The sequence below is a fragment of the Phascolarctos cinereus genome, unplaced genomic scaffold (assembly GCF_003287225.1).
Source record: "Phascolarctos cinereus isolate Bilbo 61053 unplaced genomic scaffold, phaCin_HiC Scaffold_3;HRSCAF=262, whole genome shotgun sequence".
NCBI classification, from domain to species: Eukaryota; Metazoa; Chordata; class Mammalia; order Diprotodontia; family Phascolarctidae; genus Phascolarctos; species Phascolarctos cinereus.
In genome coordinates this window covers 193,485,458-193,498,987 of record NW_027555736.1, presented here as the reverse complement: position 1 = coordinate 193,498,987, position 13,530 = coordinate 193,485,458, and the positions used below count along the sequence as shown (strand labels likewise).

Genomic DNA, 13,530 nt, shown 5'->3' with positions numbered 1-13,530 from the left:
GTCTTCCTGAGTTCAAATCAGACCTGAGACATTTACTAGCTTTGTGACCCTGGGCAAGTCACTTAATTCTGTTTGCCTCAGTTTCCTCATCTGTAAAGTGAGTTGGAGAAGGAAATGGCAAGCCACTTCAGAAACTTGTGCCATGGAGTCATGGAGAGTCGGATAGAACTGAAACAACTGAATGACACAAAAGTGCTTACAGAATTTTATCTGATGAACTAAGCTCCCATTAAATTCTTTTTAAGCACTGGAGAAAAACATATGCTTATTCCATAATCTTTCCTCAAAGGTAATCATATTTAAGAGCACTCAAATTTAGTGACCATGCAGTAATTTTGTTGTTGTTGCTCAGTTGTGCCAGTTGTGTCTGACTCTCCATAACCCCATTTGGGGTTTTCTTGGCAAAGCTATTGGGGTGGTTTGTCATTCCCTTCTCCAGCTCATTTTACAGATGAGGAAACTGAGGCAAATGAGTTATGTGACTTGCCCAGGTCATATAACTTGTGTCTCGAGCTGGATTTGATCTCTCTTCTTCCTAACTCCAGGCCTGGTGTACTCTCCACTGCACAAAGCAGTTTTGTATCATGCTGTAATTACTCTAAACACTTCATGTCCATAACTAGATGTTTGTGCCTTTGCTTTCTTCAATTATAAAATATCTGGTACCATGGAGTAACATAGAACAAAATTGCATTTTATTGTGACTGCCAACACCATGCCCACATCTACCATTGCACTTTTATTATCTAATGTAGGGGAATAGTGTATTAGAACTTCATGTGCTAGCTCGGCTTCTGTAACAGTTTTCGATTTAGATTATTCACAACTCTGTATGTAATATTTGACTAATGGAGAGATTTAAGCTGTATTCCCATGAATCTCTAAGGGAAAAATATGTAACTTCTTAATATTTATCAATAGAAATGGTCTTTTGTTCCTCTTTACCTTGAGAGGATGTTGATTTTAATAGAAATGCCCCAGTTTCTCAAAACAAATTATTTTAAGTCATACTGTATTACATAGTTTTAGTCCTAATCATGAATCTTAGAAGTGACTCTTCCCCTGAGTATGTTGAAGTATCAATGTAGATGCATGTTGAAGCTCAGCTTTTAGGTGCCCTGACTTTATGTGGTGTTTTCCTTTTTGATGAATATTTACCCTAACTTTAAAAGCATCTTGTGCATGTAGTCGTGTGACTTAATATCAATAGGGATTGCTGTTCTCAGCAATGTATTTTAAGCTCCTTTGACTCTATTTTTATGTAAAAATAGAATAGGAATGTATATCACCAATTCTTTCTGGGTATGAGGTGCAACTTTCATTTCAAAGCACCTTACAAATATAAGGGTGCCATGAACATTAAAAAAAAATCCATTTATTGATGTCATATAGTCATGTAGCTAGATTGTTTTATTTCTTGTTTGATCAAAAAAAATTATTGCTTAACACTAATAGCATTATTTTTGAATGGCCTGATTTTAATAGAATTGTAACTTTAATATGTTTTATTGTAGCAGAAAAAGAAAACTAAGACTTTCAATCCGCCAACCCGTAGGAATTGGGAAAGTAATTACTTTGGGATGCCCCTACAGGATCTGGTTTCACCTGAGAAGCCTATACCACTGTTCGTTGAAAAATGTGTGAACTTTATTGAAGATACAGGTAGGTTAGAAATGTCACTGTGAAAATAATTTGATTTTTTTTTTTACTACTGTTTCTTTGCTGAAATTAAACGAGTGCCTTCATAATCCAACTTTCTTTGTGTGTAAAAGCTTACATTTTGAAAGTAGTATATACTTTTCACTATTAGAATTTAATCCCTAAAATATTTGTAAAAATTAACTAAAAATAGTTTCCAGAGTCTTAGATTATGCTGCTGTTTGCTTAATCAAGAGTATTTTATCTTTTGAATGGAATGCTAGAAGTGTTCACAGAAGCAAGTAATGAATTTTTATATCACTTTCTGATGACTTTTACACTTCTTGATATAAGTACATTTTCCTTAAATTCATTTTCTTTTTATAGTTCTTTTTAAGAGAAGTATGAGAAGCTTCTAACCTGTTTGTAGCATTTTATATATTTACATTTCCAGGATTGCTGTGATTTTAATTTGGATTGCTGTGATTTTAGTTGTACTGTTAGGGAAGTATATAAAGCTCTTAACCATTTATCCAATAGACTTTTTAAAGCTAATATTTTGGTGAGGATGGAGAAGGCATTATTATTGTGACGTCAGGACCTGTAATTTCTTTGATGTAGGGTACTGTCTTTGAAAAATTCCTTCTACTAATTTAGATCAGGAACTGCTCTGCAACTTATAGCCCTAGAGGATTCCGTGGGGTAGGTTAAGTTAGTCACATCTAGTATGTGTCAGAGGCAGTACTTAAAATCAAGTCTTTGTGATTTGAGGCAGGCTCTCAATTCACAATGCCATGTTTCTTCCCCAAAAGTGTATATAAAGCTTGTAATAATAGTCAGCTATGAATGTTAGAGTGTTTTATTTGTTTATTTTATTGGTTTTTGTGTGTCTTGGACTAAGTAGTTTTGAAAATTAACTTGTTTCAAAATTAGTCAAAATTGCTTCTAACAGATTAGTATGCCAGTAATCAGCTCTGGCCCCTGAACAGAATTATGGAAATAAATAATTTATTCAGGATAAAAAGAAAGAAAAGATAGTCTTTCATATTTGCTCAGAAAAATGGTCTGCAGTATTTTTCCTTGCCCCACCTCTATCAGGAGTACTAACATTCTCCCAGTATCATTAACTTGTGACCATCTCTGACTCTTCCATAATCCCTCATATCTTTTTAATTACCAGATCTTGTTCATTTTACCTCTACAGTCTCTCATTTGTCCCCTTCTACCCGCACAGCCTCTACCAAAATTGAGTTTGTCACCATCTCTCTGAATTCTTCTGATTTGTTTCCCTCTTCCCTTTCTTTCTCCTCCCCATTCCATCTCTGCTGGTTGAGCAAAATAGCTCAAATAAGTGACTGCTCCGAACTTTGATCATGTGTGAGATGTAATTACAAGAAACATACACCTGTATTAGAAGTCCACAAAAAAGAACAGATATTTGTACATTGTTAATTATACTATATTGTAATATTTTTGCTTGCTTGTTATATTCTTGAACTTTGTAAAAGGTTTCACTGTGCAAGGAGTGTAAACTATAGATGTGACTGTAAGGTGCCTCACAGTTCCTATGCAGATATAGACCCTAGATTAAATACTGTTTGTCGTAATCTATGAGGGTATGAACTGGATCAAGGCCAGTCTTCTTTTCATGACCTCAACTAACTATGGTTCCCTAAGCCCCCAAAATGTAGATGTTTAAGATTTAGAAAACATCCCAGAAGCAGAACCTCAGGTTTAAAGGACTGAACCGTTGTGACCAGGAATGGATGATGTCTATTGACATCAAGCTACTGAGGCCTAAGGAGATGAACCCTGATACACTCAAATGGCCAAAGGCAGCCACATTTCACCCTTGTTTGGAGGAGCCAGCTGTGAAATGTGTGTTTTTGCAAGTATCACTTTATAAATATGAAATCAAGGGTACAAAAAGTGTGTGCATTTTGTCATTTTGATGCTGAGGGGAGCAGTGTTGCACTGTAGTCCAAGAGGTGGGGAATGAAAGGTCCTTATCAGTAACTCAGCCTTCATTGGTGAAAGCTGAGCATTTGCCCCGTGGTAGTATGATAGCCTCTCCTCACCATACAACAGTGTTCTTCATGCAGCTGCTCAAATAAATGTTCCTTATGTATAGGTCTAATCCGGGTATAGGAAACTTGTGGCCTTCTACGTCCTTGGGTGTGGCCTTTTGAGTCCAAGTTTTACAGAACAAATCCTTTTATTAAGGGAATTTGTTCTGTGAAGTTTAGATTCAGTCAAAGGGCCACAGTTGAGGACCTAGAGGGCTACTTGTTGGCCGTGAGGCTGAAGGTTCACCACCTCAGCCATATCATTCTCCTGTTCAAAAAAACCCTTTAGGGTCTTCCTGTTGCATCTGGAATAAAATTGAAATTCCTAAGCCTGACATTTAAGTCCCTACACAATCTGATTTAATCTGTGTTTCTCTTGTTCTTTCATGTGATTCTAATTTGCACACTCCATATTCCAGCCACATTGGTCTTTATTGGACTACATTCCAGCCACTGCCAGCTGGGCCCCACACTTGGCATATGTCCTTCTTCTGTATATTCACATGGGCCATCTCCCATTCTTTGAATATACTCTTTTCTTAACTACCTAGTCTTAGAGTATTTCCCGCAATGCTCAGCTTAGGTTTCACCCTCCTTAAGGAAGCTTTCTGTTTCCCTGGTTTTCTTTCCCCTACCCCTTGTTGTTTTTGCTCTCCTTCCACCCATGATACTTTGTTTAGTAGCCTAGGACTTAATAAGTATTTTTAATTAAATTAAATCTGTTTAATATTTTTCATACTCATGAAAGAAAATTGTGATAAGAGACTTGATGGAGTTTGGTATCATTTTTATGTTGTATCAGTTTTTATTTCAGTGGTATGGTACTCTGTCTCTCTCTTTTTTTGGCTAGGCAGTGGAGTTAAGTGACTTGCCCAGGGTCTCACAGCTAGTACGTGTTATGTGTCTGAGGCCGGATTTGAACTCAGGTCCTCCTGAATCCAATTCTATCCACTGCACCACCTAGCTGCCCCTTTGTATGATAACTCTCTTCACTGGTACAGGTTGAAATACTCTTTACTTTATTATCCTATTCATGTCTCATCTATGTCTTTTCATAAAGAGTCCCTTCAACCTACTGGAAGCCTTTCTCTTTCTTATTTTAATATCTGAATTACCAGTAGTAACTGGCTGTCAATCCATTTTTTCTCACTGGATGATCAACTCTTAACACTTACTGGTATTTACTAGAGCAAGGTGTCCCAACTGGCTTTCAAGTTATTCTAGCCTCTAATGTCTCTTTCTCTTTTCCAAACAGTCAGCCTCAGGACACCTTTCCACTTTTTATTTCTAGGTCTTGCCCTTTTTTGTTTCTTTGAGCCTCTTCTTTTTCACTCTCATTTTAAATTGAGAAAAGCATGTAACTTTTCTGTCTGACCTCAACTCAACTGTTCATAATTTTCCCTGAGGCTTGCTCTCTCTAGATGAATGACATTATGATTCAACATTTAACAGTGTGACTTCTTTAAAGAACCTGGATTATTTTGCAGCAAAAGTAAAATAGGTTAAGGTTAAAATGATACTCTTAAGTGCAGTGCCGTCAGATTTAAAATAAATTTTTTTCTCTCTACTGGTCTGAAACCTCCTCCCTTCTAGCCCTTTACCATTTCTCTCTTTAATGTTGTTGCTGAGATCCCCATTGGATGCTTTTCAGATGTGTGGTTTCTTCTCTTAAAAACTGTGAGTAACATCCCTAGTTTCTTCAGAGGAAGTCATAGGAAGATACAAAAATAACATTGTCCCTTATCAATATACGAGAAGCTAATAAAAATTTTGTTTTATCATAAGAATTATTAGACAACCAGAGTAAAAAGTTTGGTGAGGACTACCCTTTTTTTGTTGTTTTCATTTTAGCCAGCAGCAGTTTGTCTCAACATAGTTTTGTATCCATATTTAAAGCCAGGAAAGTTGGTGGGAAATTAGTTTTAGAAATTCTTGGTTAACCTTTTATCTAGCCAACCTAAAATAGTGATGTGTAGTAGGGAAAACACCCAACTGAAAATTGGAAGGCAGTGATTCTTAACTTGGCTCTGCCACTAATTGTGTTTAGCCAAGTCATTTCCCTGTTATGAGTCTCTGTCCCCATCTATATACATAAAGAGTTTTGACTAGATGATTTTTAAATTTTATTTCTAACAGTGATTTTAGATCTATTTTAGTTCTATTACTGGTTTTAAATTAGAAAAAGGAAATTTTATAGTTAATACTACTTTTTAAAAATTGGATTAAGAGAATTTTAGCCACCTACTTTTGTATTTAAATAATTTAATCTTAGCAAAAGTTATCTTCATACAGATCTAGTGGAATGTAAATCTCAACCTGCTCACGGTGATAAGAATGTTTATAAAATAAATCTATATTGCAGAAATACCCCTTACTTTTTGGAACCTATACATTACAACAAAATTGAACACAAAGTAAATTTTTATGCTAGCACTTACTTGCCTTATTTCCCCTTTTATGTAATTGGAAGCAGATTCCTGTTTTATTTACTTTTCTTTTAAAGATAAGATGAGAGTCAGCTTAGTGTACTGAGTTTTTAGTGGCTACAGTGCTCTTTTTAGAGTCAGGAAGAATTCCACTAAAATACTGCCTTCTAGCACTTTGTGGCCCTGGACGAGTCACTTAATTTCTTCTAGATATGTTTCCTGTTATATTAAAGTGTGGCTTGGCTGGTTATACTACATGGCCTCCATTTTAGCTCTAAGTCTGTGATCCTATGTAGTAACCTGCCTGCTTATACTGTTAGTCCGCCTCTAGAAGTTTGCTACTTTTGGTAGATTTTTTTTCTCATTCAGAAATCTCACATCTAGTTTAGCATGCTCTCTCCTGGGGTAAGAATAACATTCTATAATTGAAATGGTGGTTTATATAAATTTCCTTATCCTCAAAACAGTATCATGAATCAGACAGTATACACTATTACTAATATACTTTTCAGATGAAGAAACTGAGACAAAATTTCCTGAATCTAATTGTGTAACTATTGAAATTTTGTTGTCTTTGTTTCATTTTTGTCCATATATTTACTGATTTTAATAAAATTGAGCTGCAATATATTTTACCAGTAGGTGTCATGTACAGTAAACCTAGCACATTGAGGTAATTTGCTCTAGCCTCAGAATTTCTTAATTTTTAGACTTCATTTGTAAGAAATTTGCTTTCTTCTGAATCATTTCTTTAAGTCCAAAATGATTGAACTATTTTTACATATGATGGAGACTTGTTTATAAAAGCAGAAAGTGGAAAAGACATTTAATTATGCAGTTGTATTCATGGATAGACATATATAGTAAACTTAACTAGCAGGAAACTGACATCCTTTCTGAAATATCAATACCTCATTCACTTATTAAATGACCATTAGTGCTAAGTGTTAGCATACTCTTTGAAAATTGCTAATTCCTATATGGTATATAAATACATTTTCTTTCAGAATATTTGATTAATTAGAACATCTCTAGTCATGAGAAAGAAGAAAATTTACTGTGTTAGTTTATTGAGACTGGGAGTGAAAGTAATAACTCAAGAGCATAGCTGAAACTTAAAGGAGTACATATCAATTCTAGAAATACTAATTTTTCCCCCCTTAAATAAGAATGAATCTTGTGTCTTACTAGCAAGAAGAGAACTTATGTATAGCTAGCTTCAGGATTAGATTTCAATAAAGGAAATTTTTTTGAAAGGGAATTAGTGATTAGAATTACTAGCTTCTGTTCAGAGAAGGAAAATGACTAAAAAATTGAAAGGTGTAGGAATGGAATTGCAAGTCAATGCTAATTGTTTTCACTTCTCCATGGGAGATGAGTAGAGGAATTAAATTGGAAGACAGTTACATGTCTCCCCTAAATTCTGCTAACTCATTCAACAAACAATAATTATCCCTACAAGCATTTTGTAGTCTTTTGGTAAAAGGACCAAGATGCTATTGCTTTCTTTTTCTTTTTTCTAAAATCTTTTGTAAGAGAGGTAAGTAATAGTTGTCCCTCAGTCTGTTTAGGGAATGGTTACATGAAAATGGAAATAAAGTTAAGTGCGTTACTGATAAATAAGTAGGGTTAGGGGACCTGTATTTGGAGGCATGTTCAGACTCTGAGTTACTGTGCTTTTGTTTTAATAATTTTAACAGCTTTATTCTTCTGTTGAGGAAGTATGGCTTTGCAAGTTTTAACTGGCCTGCAAAACTCTGCGGTGTGCCTGAACCAGATTAAAATGAAACTGGGAAATGTTTAATAAAATAAATAAAAATACAGTATAACATGGATAGTGTTAATTTGGTTTTTTTTTAAATTTAATATATAGCCTACAAGGATCTAGTTCTATTTGAGTTTGATATCATTTTCGTAGAGAATAGAGAAATGGGGGCAGCTAGGTGGCACAGTGGATAGAGCACTGGCCCTGGAGTCAGGAGGACCTGAGTTCAAATCCAGCCTCAGACACATAACAATAGCTTTGTGACCCTGCGCAAGTCACTTAACCGCATTGCCTAGCCTTTCCCCTGCCCCCCCCAAAAAAAAGAGAACAGAGAAATGGCCTGACCCATGTCACGAAGACCTGAGTTTAAATCCTACCTGTTACATGTACTATGTGAACTTGGGTAAGTCCCATCTTAATGTCCCACTCTCCTCTCTTAAGCCTGCACTTCGTAAGACATTTGCAGGTCTGTATTGGTGGAGGGATTTTCCTCCTTCTGAGGTAGGGTTCCTTCCCTTACACTGATGAAATCGTCAGTCTAGAACCCAAACATTTTTTCTTTGTTTTTTCCTCTGTGTCCTGTATAAGTGATCTTGCTTCCTTCTCCTTCCCCCCTTTTTTGTCTTGATTTCCTTCCTTGGACTTGGGGAAAAATATATGCATCATAAACAATCAGATATCATGGTCTAAAAAGAGCCTGCAGTTTTAGAGAATAAAAATTAATAGAAGAAAATTGGAAATTTCAGCATGGAGATAAATGTGTTATATCACAAGAATTTGTGAGTACAATGTGTTAAGACATTTAATTATCCACATTAAGGAAACAAGTTCTCTGTAGTTAGGACTTTCATTTCAGCTGTTAACTATTCAGTAAATGAGATGTTTTGAATGTCAGTAACCAGAGAAGTAAGGTGACTTAAAACTTGTCAGGAGTTTTGAGATTTGAGGATCTTAAGTTATTTGCTAAAGGAGCCATCCAAGTATTTTATTTTTATTCAGTTATGTGTAATAAATTCATATAATTATAAAACAGCAATTATTATATGTAAAATGCTGGCACAACTAAGATTTAAAATTCCTTTTAAATTTCTAATTTAAGGGAAAAAAAGCATTTAACAGCATTGCCTTATTTCTCCTGAAGTTTTTTTCTGTTTCTCAGAATTAAGTGTTCTGATTTCCTCAATGGTCTAGGATTAAATTTTTAACCTTATTGGTGTTTCTGAGATTGAAATTGACTAAAAACTGCAATTCAGCAGAGTAGTAGTATTATCAGTAGTACTGGTAGTGCTATACTTAGTTTTGTATTTCAAAAAGCCAAACATCTGTTGCTTCCCGCATATAAAACTAGTTATTACAGCAGTAGTATCAAAAGAAAAAATTAATTCTTTTGTCTTGGTTTGGCAATTTGAAAGTGTGGTACAAACAGACAAATGTATTTTTAGAATACTTATTATGTAAAAGCTATATAACTGACTGTTGTATGGATGATTGACACTCAGCGATAAAATGAAAGGCAGTGTTTTAGCAACTGTATTTCTGCAGGACATTCTTCATGGTAAGTTAAGTGGAGTTGAATTTTAAATAGCGATTTAGTAGCGGCATAAATCTAAGACAATGACAGGTATTATATGTGATGTCTTGTCTAACTTCTCAAATAGCTAAAACTGTTGTGTTTATCATTTGAGTATAAATCATAATTTACCAGGTAAAGTAAATGATATGTTAAGTTTTTAAAAAATTCTTTAGTGATCCTGAAACTTTAGGAAAAGAATCTTAGAAGTGTGATATTAGGAAAAATGATCCACAATTAATGTAATAGTTTGAATCTATTATACATAATATGCACATATGCATGCTTGCACATATTTTTCATTATAAAACCTTAACAAGTGATTTCTTAGCATGTTTTTATTGGCTTGCAATGTGACCCATTATTGATTGAAATAAATTTGTTTTTTTTACTATTTTCATATACAGTCATAGTTTCTTTTACATAAGCCGTTAAGATGAGAGTGGTATTTGCCAGACATTTGCTAACTATAAGGTGTTTGTGTAATGAAGAACTATAAATTTTCTACAGTTTATTTTTAAAATTTACCTTGTTATAGCTAAAAGATATCCTAGAATGAAAGAGTCTGACATTCAAATATACTTTGAGATAGTGTAGTTCAACTTTTTTTTTAAGAAAAGCTACATTCTTAAGTGTTGTTTTCTTTTTCTGTAGAAATTCTTAAAACTCCTTTTGTTTTTCAAAATTTCTCTGTTTACTTGGCCAAATGGAAAAAGTAAGAGTTTTAGGGTCTTAAATTAGAAAATTGTCTCCAGGTAGTTATCTTAACAACATTTTGAATACTGGGATCAGTCTTTAATTTCTAAAGAAATTTTGGCAATAATATGTTCATTTAGTAACTGCCTTTCCGTAATACCGACTGTCTTACATTTGAAAATAGGAGTAAACAAAATTAGGATTTTGTCCCCATGTCTTGAATGCTCTCCCTCTTTATCTCTGCTTCTTAACTTCCTGCCTTTCTCTAAGTCTTAGCTAATATTCTACCTTGTGCAGGAAGTCTTGCCCATCCCTTCTTAATCTTAGTGCCTTCTCTCTAAGAATACCTTCAACTTATTCAGTTTATTGCACATAGTTATTTGCCTCATTAGACTGCGAGCTCTTTGAGAATAAGGACTCTGTTGCCTTTCTCTGTATCCCAGTGCTTTGCACAGTGCCTCATATATAGTAAGCACTTGTTAAATGCTAGTTGACTGACTGACCAACTTTCCCTGGATTAAATTTTATAGACTAGGGGACAGAGGCCCAGAAAGGTGAAGTGTTTTATGTCATGCTGGTTGTAAATGGCAGAGATAGGATTTAAATCAAGGTACTCTGACTTAAAATTCATGTTTTTTTCCACTGTTGGTGAATGATATAGGGCAAATTGCTAATAGAAGAATAGGATTTCAAAGGACACAGTGGACAGAGTTAATATGGAAGGATAGTGTCTTTGGGGTGGTTTATGGCTGATAATTGAGGGGAAAAAGTAGCAGTGGGGAGATACTGGTACTTAGGGTGAGTAATAGGGATAAAGGAGACAAGATGTTAAGAAGTAATTGTTTTAATAGACTTTGTCCATAATGACATGAGAGCCAGAGGATGGAGTGCAGAAGAGTATTAGATAAACTGAGGAATTAGTTCTAAAGAGTTTATAAAATAAATTAGCCCCCAGATTCCAAGTACAATGATGTTATCATGGTGTTAGCCTTGGCAAATTTTTCTCCTAGGTTTTTGAGCTAGTACAGCAGCATCTGAGTTAAAGAAGTTAAAGCCAAATGATAGAATTGGCCAGTGGAACAAGTTTTAGTGACTTGCTTTCTTAGTTTCAAGGCTACCAAACATTTATCTAGAGATTTAGGCTCATTGTTAGGGGAGATAGAATTTATACAATTTAATTGACGAATCAGGTTCAATTTTATGTTTTTCTAATGAAAAAGTTTTTTTGGTGTTTCATTTAATACCTGAATACCCTTTAAAGGTCTATACTATGGGTTTTAAAATAACATTTTTTACTTTTTTAATTGGTTTTGCCACAGTGTCAAATTTCTTTACATAAAAATACATTTTATCTCATTTATTTCTCAACAAAAATTTAATTTTAACAAAGCATGGTGTGTAGAAAGCCGACTTTGGAGTCAGGTTGACCTAGGTTCAAGCCCAACTTGTAACACCTTTTGGCTATGTGGCCCTGGGAAAACTACATTTAACATCTCAGTGCTCCAAGCAGTGCTTTAAGACTGTAGTTTCAGAGCGCTTTGCATTGGTAAAGTTTGCTCTAATTAAAGGAATCCTGTATGAATGAAGTCTCTTCATAATATCCTAAAGTTCTCTATAAATGAGTAGTTATTATAATAATATAATATTAACATTTAATATATGTGCATATATATTTATATAATAGGTGCGTGTGTATAAATCAGGGAAAGCAGAGCTGCCAGTATTAACCATAGAAGATTTCTGAATCTGCTCATAGCTTCTGTTTGCTACCAGTCAGTTGAAAAGTTGAAGGTAAACCAAACTGACTCTAGGCAAAATTGTGAAGCATTTAAAATATGTTTACTTCATCTTTAGCCTCTCTTTTCACACTCAATGTCAAATCCCTTCAGCTCCAGATTCGTCAGTAGCCTGTACTCTTCCCTCCTTTCTTTCATTGAATTAGGAAAGGATTTAATATCAGTTGTTAATGTTTGTTGTGGAGAAGGAAATGCCATACCATTCCAGTATCTCTCCTGTTTTGATCTGAGCCAAATGTCTCCTATCCTACTTCATTTATTTAGTATTTTCTTAGTTAGCCCCATTTATCTGACACCTTGGGAATTATTCCCTCTGCTATTGGTAATTAAGTGTCTGACAAAATATTTTATGTAATGAAATCCTCTTTCCTAATGGTTATTGTATTTCTTGAATGGCGGATTGTTCTTACTACTGAAATTTAATGTATTTGATTCTGTGTAAGGATATCAGTTTGCATCAGTATCTCTGCTTTAGAATATTTACAAGGAAATAAGCCTCATATGGCTTGTAGTCTGTGATCTGTAGTACTATTTTACATATATAGAGGTTAAACCTTATTCTCCATACATTGCACTAAAGCTTCACATTGTTCAACCCCTCTGAGCCTTGGTTTTAACTTCCTCTTTAAAATAAAAGAATTGTATGTTTATGACAAAAAGGCAGAGTGAGTGGTCACTTGTCAGCATAACATCTTGCTCTGCTATCTCAAAACAGCAAGAAATTTACTAAATAATTAAAAGTACAGGGAAAGAAGGACTCCTATCAAGGTTAAGTCTTCTGGGGAAAAAAAAATTCGTGATGAGTACACTCTCCCATTTATAACTGTCTGTCCTACAATTAAATATGAAACATGAATTTCAAGATTTGACTTTTCAAGCATCTTTGCTGTTCTCTTTTGATAGTGGACCTAATCTGATTGCCACCCGTTTGTTGGGGGAAAATCAGGCTACTCTAGCAGTTGCAAGAACTAGGGGGAGGAATCCAGTAGTGTAAAACCAGGTATAGTAGAAGGAACTTATCCAAGGATAAATTCAGTTACAGTATTTTATGGAATGAAACCTTTTTCCTGAGAGTTATTCTGTTTCTTGAGTGGTGGATTGCTCTTACTGTAGACACCTTTGTATTACACATGCCTTTTTTTTGATTGTAGGAATGGTTCAACATAAAGAAGACTATTCATATTAAAAAAAAATCACAATAAGATAAGAAAAATCACACACCCAAAAAGCTTTTGACGAAATCCAATATCTAGTTCTAGTAACTAAAAAGCACATAATTAACTTTCCTTAATATAATAAGTAATGCAATAACGGTAATATATTTATATATTGTTTTGAGGTGAAGTAGGTGCTATTTTTCCCATTTTACAGAGGAGGAGACTGAGACTGATAGAGCACAAATGACTTAATCATAGTCACATAGCTAGTGTCTGAAGCAAACTGGATTTTCTAACTCTAATTATAACTCTCTACTATACTGTCTAGTTGCCTAAAACGCTTATAGGGTGTTCAGGGAGGACTAGCACCTCTGGCTTGAGGGCTTGCCCAGACCTTTTCAGGGCTACTCGTTCAC

The 13,530-nt window shown here is 34.6% G+C and overlaps 1 protein-coding gene across 3 annotated transcripts in view; it reads left to right on the top strand.

The window, feature by feature from the left end:
* The window catches only part of ARHGAP5 (Rho GTPase activating protein 5), a 95,594-nt gene that overhangs the window by 58,379 nt on the left and 23,685 nt on the right, over positions 1–13,530 (top strand). For 2 of the 3 annotated variants that reach the window (XM_078151396.1, XM_021004273.2), the window contains exon 3: positions 1,515–1,662. In XM_078151396.1, coding sequence (XP_078007522.1) covers positions 1,515–1,662 — 148 coding nt within the window. The remainder of the gene's footprint in view (positions 1–1,514; positions 1,663–13,530) is intronic. The other variant, XM_078151397.1, reaches the window with a different exon arrangement.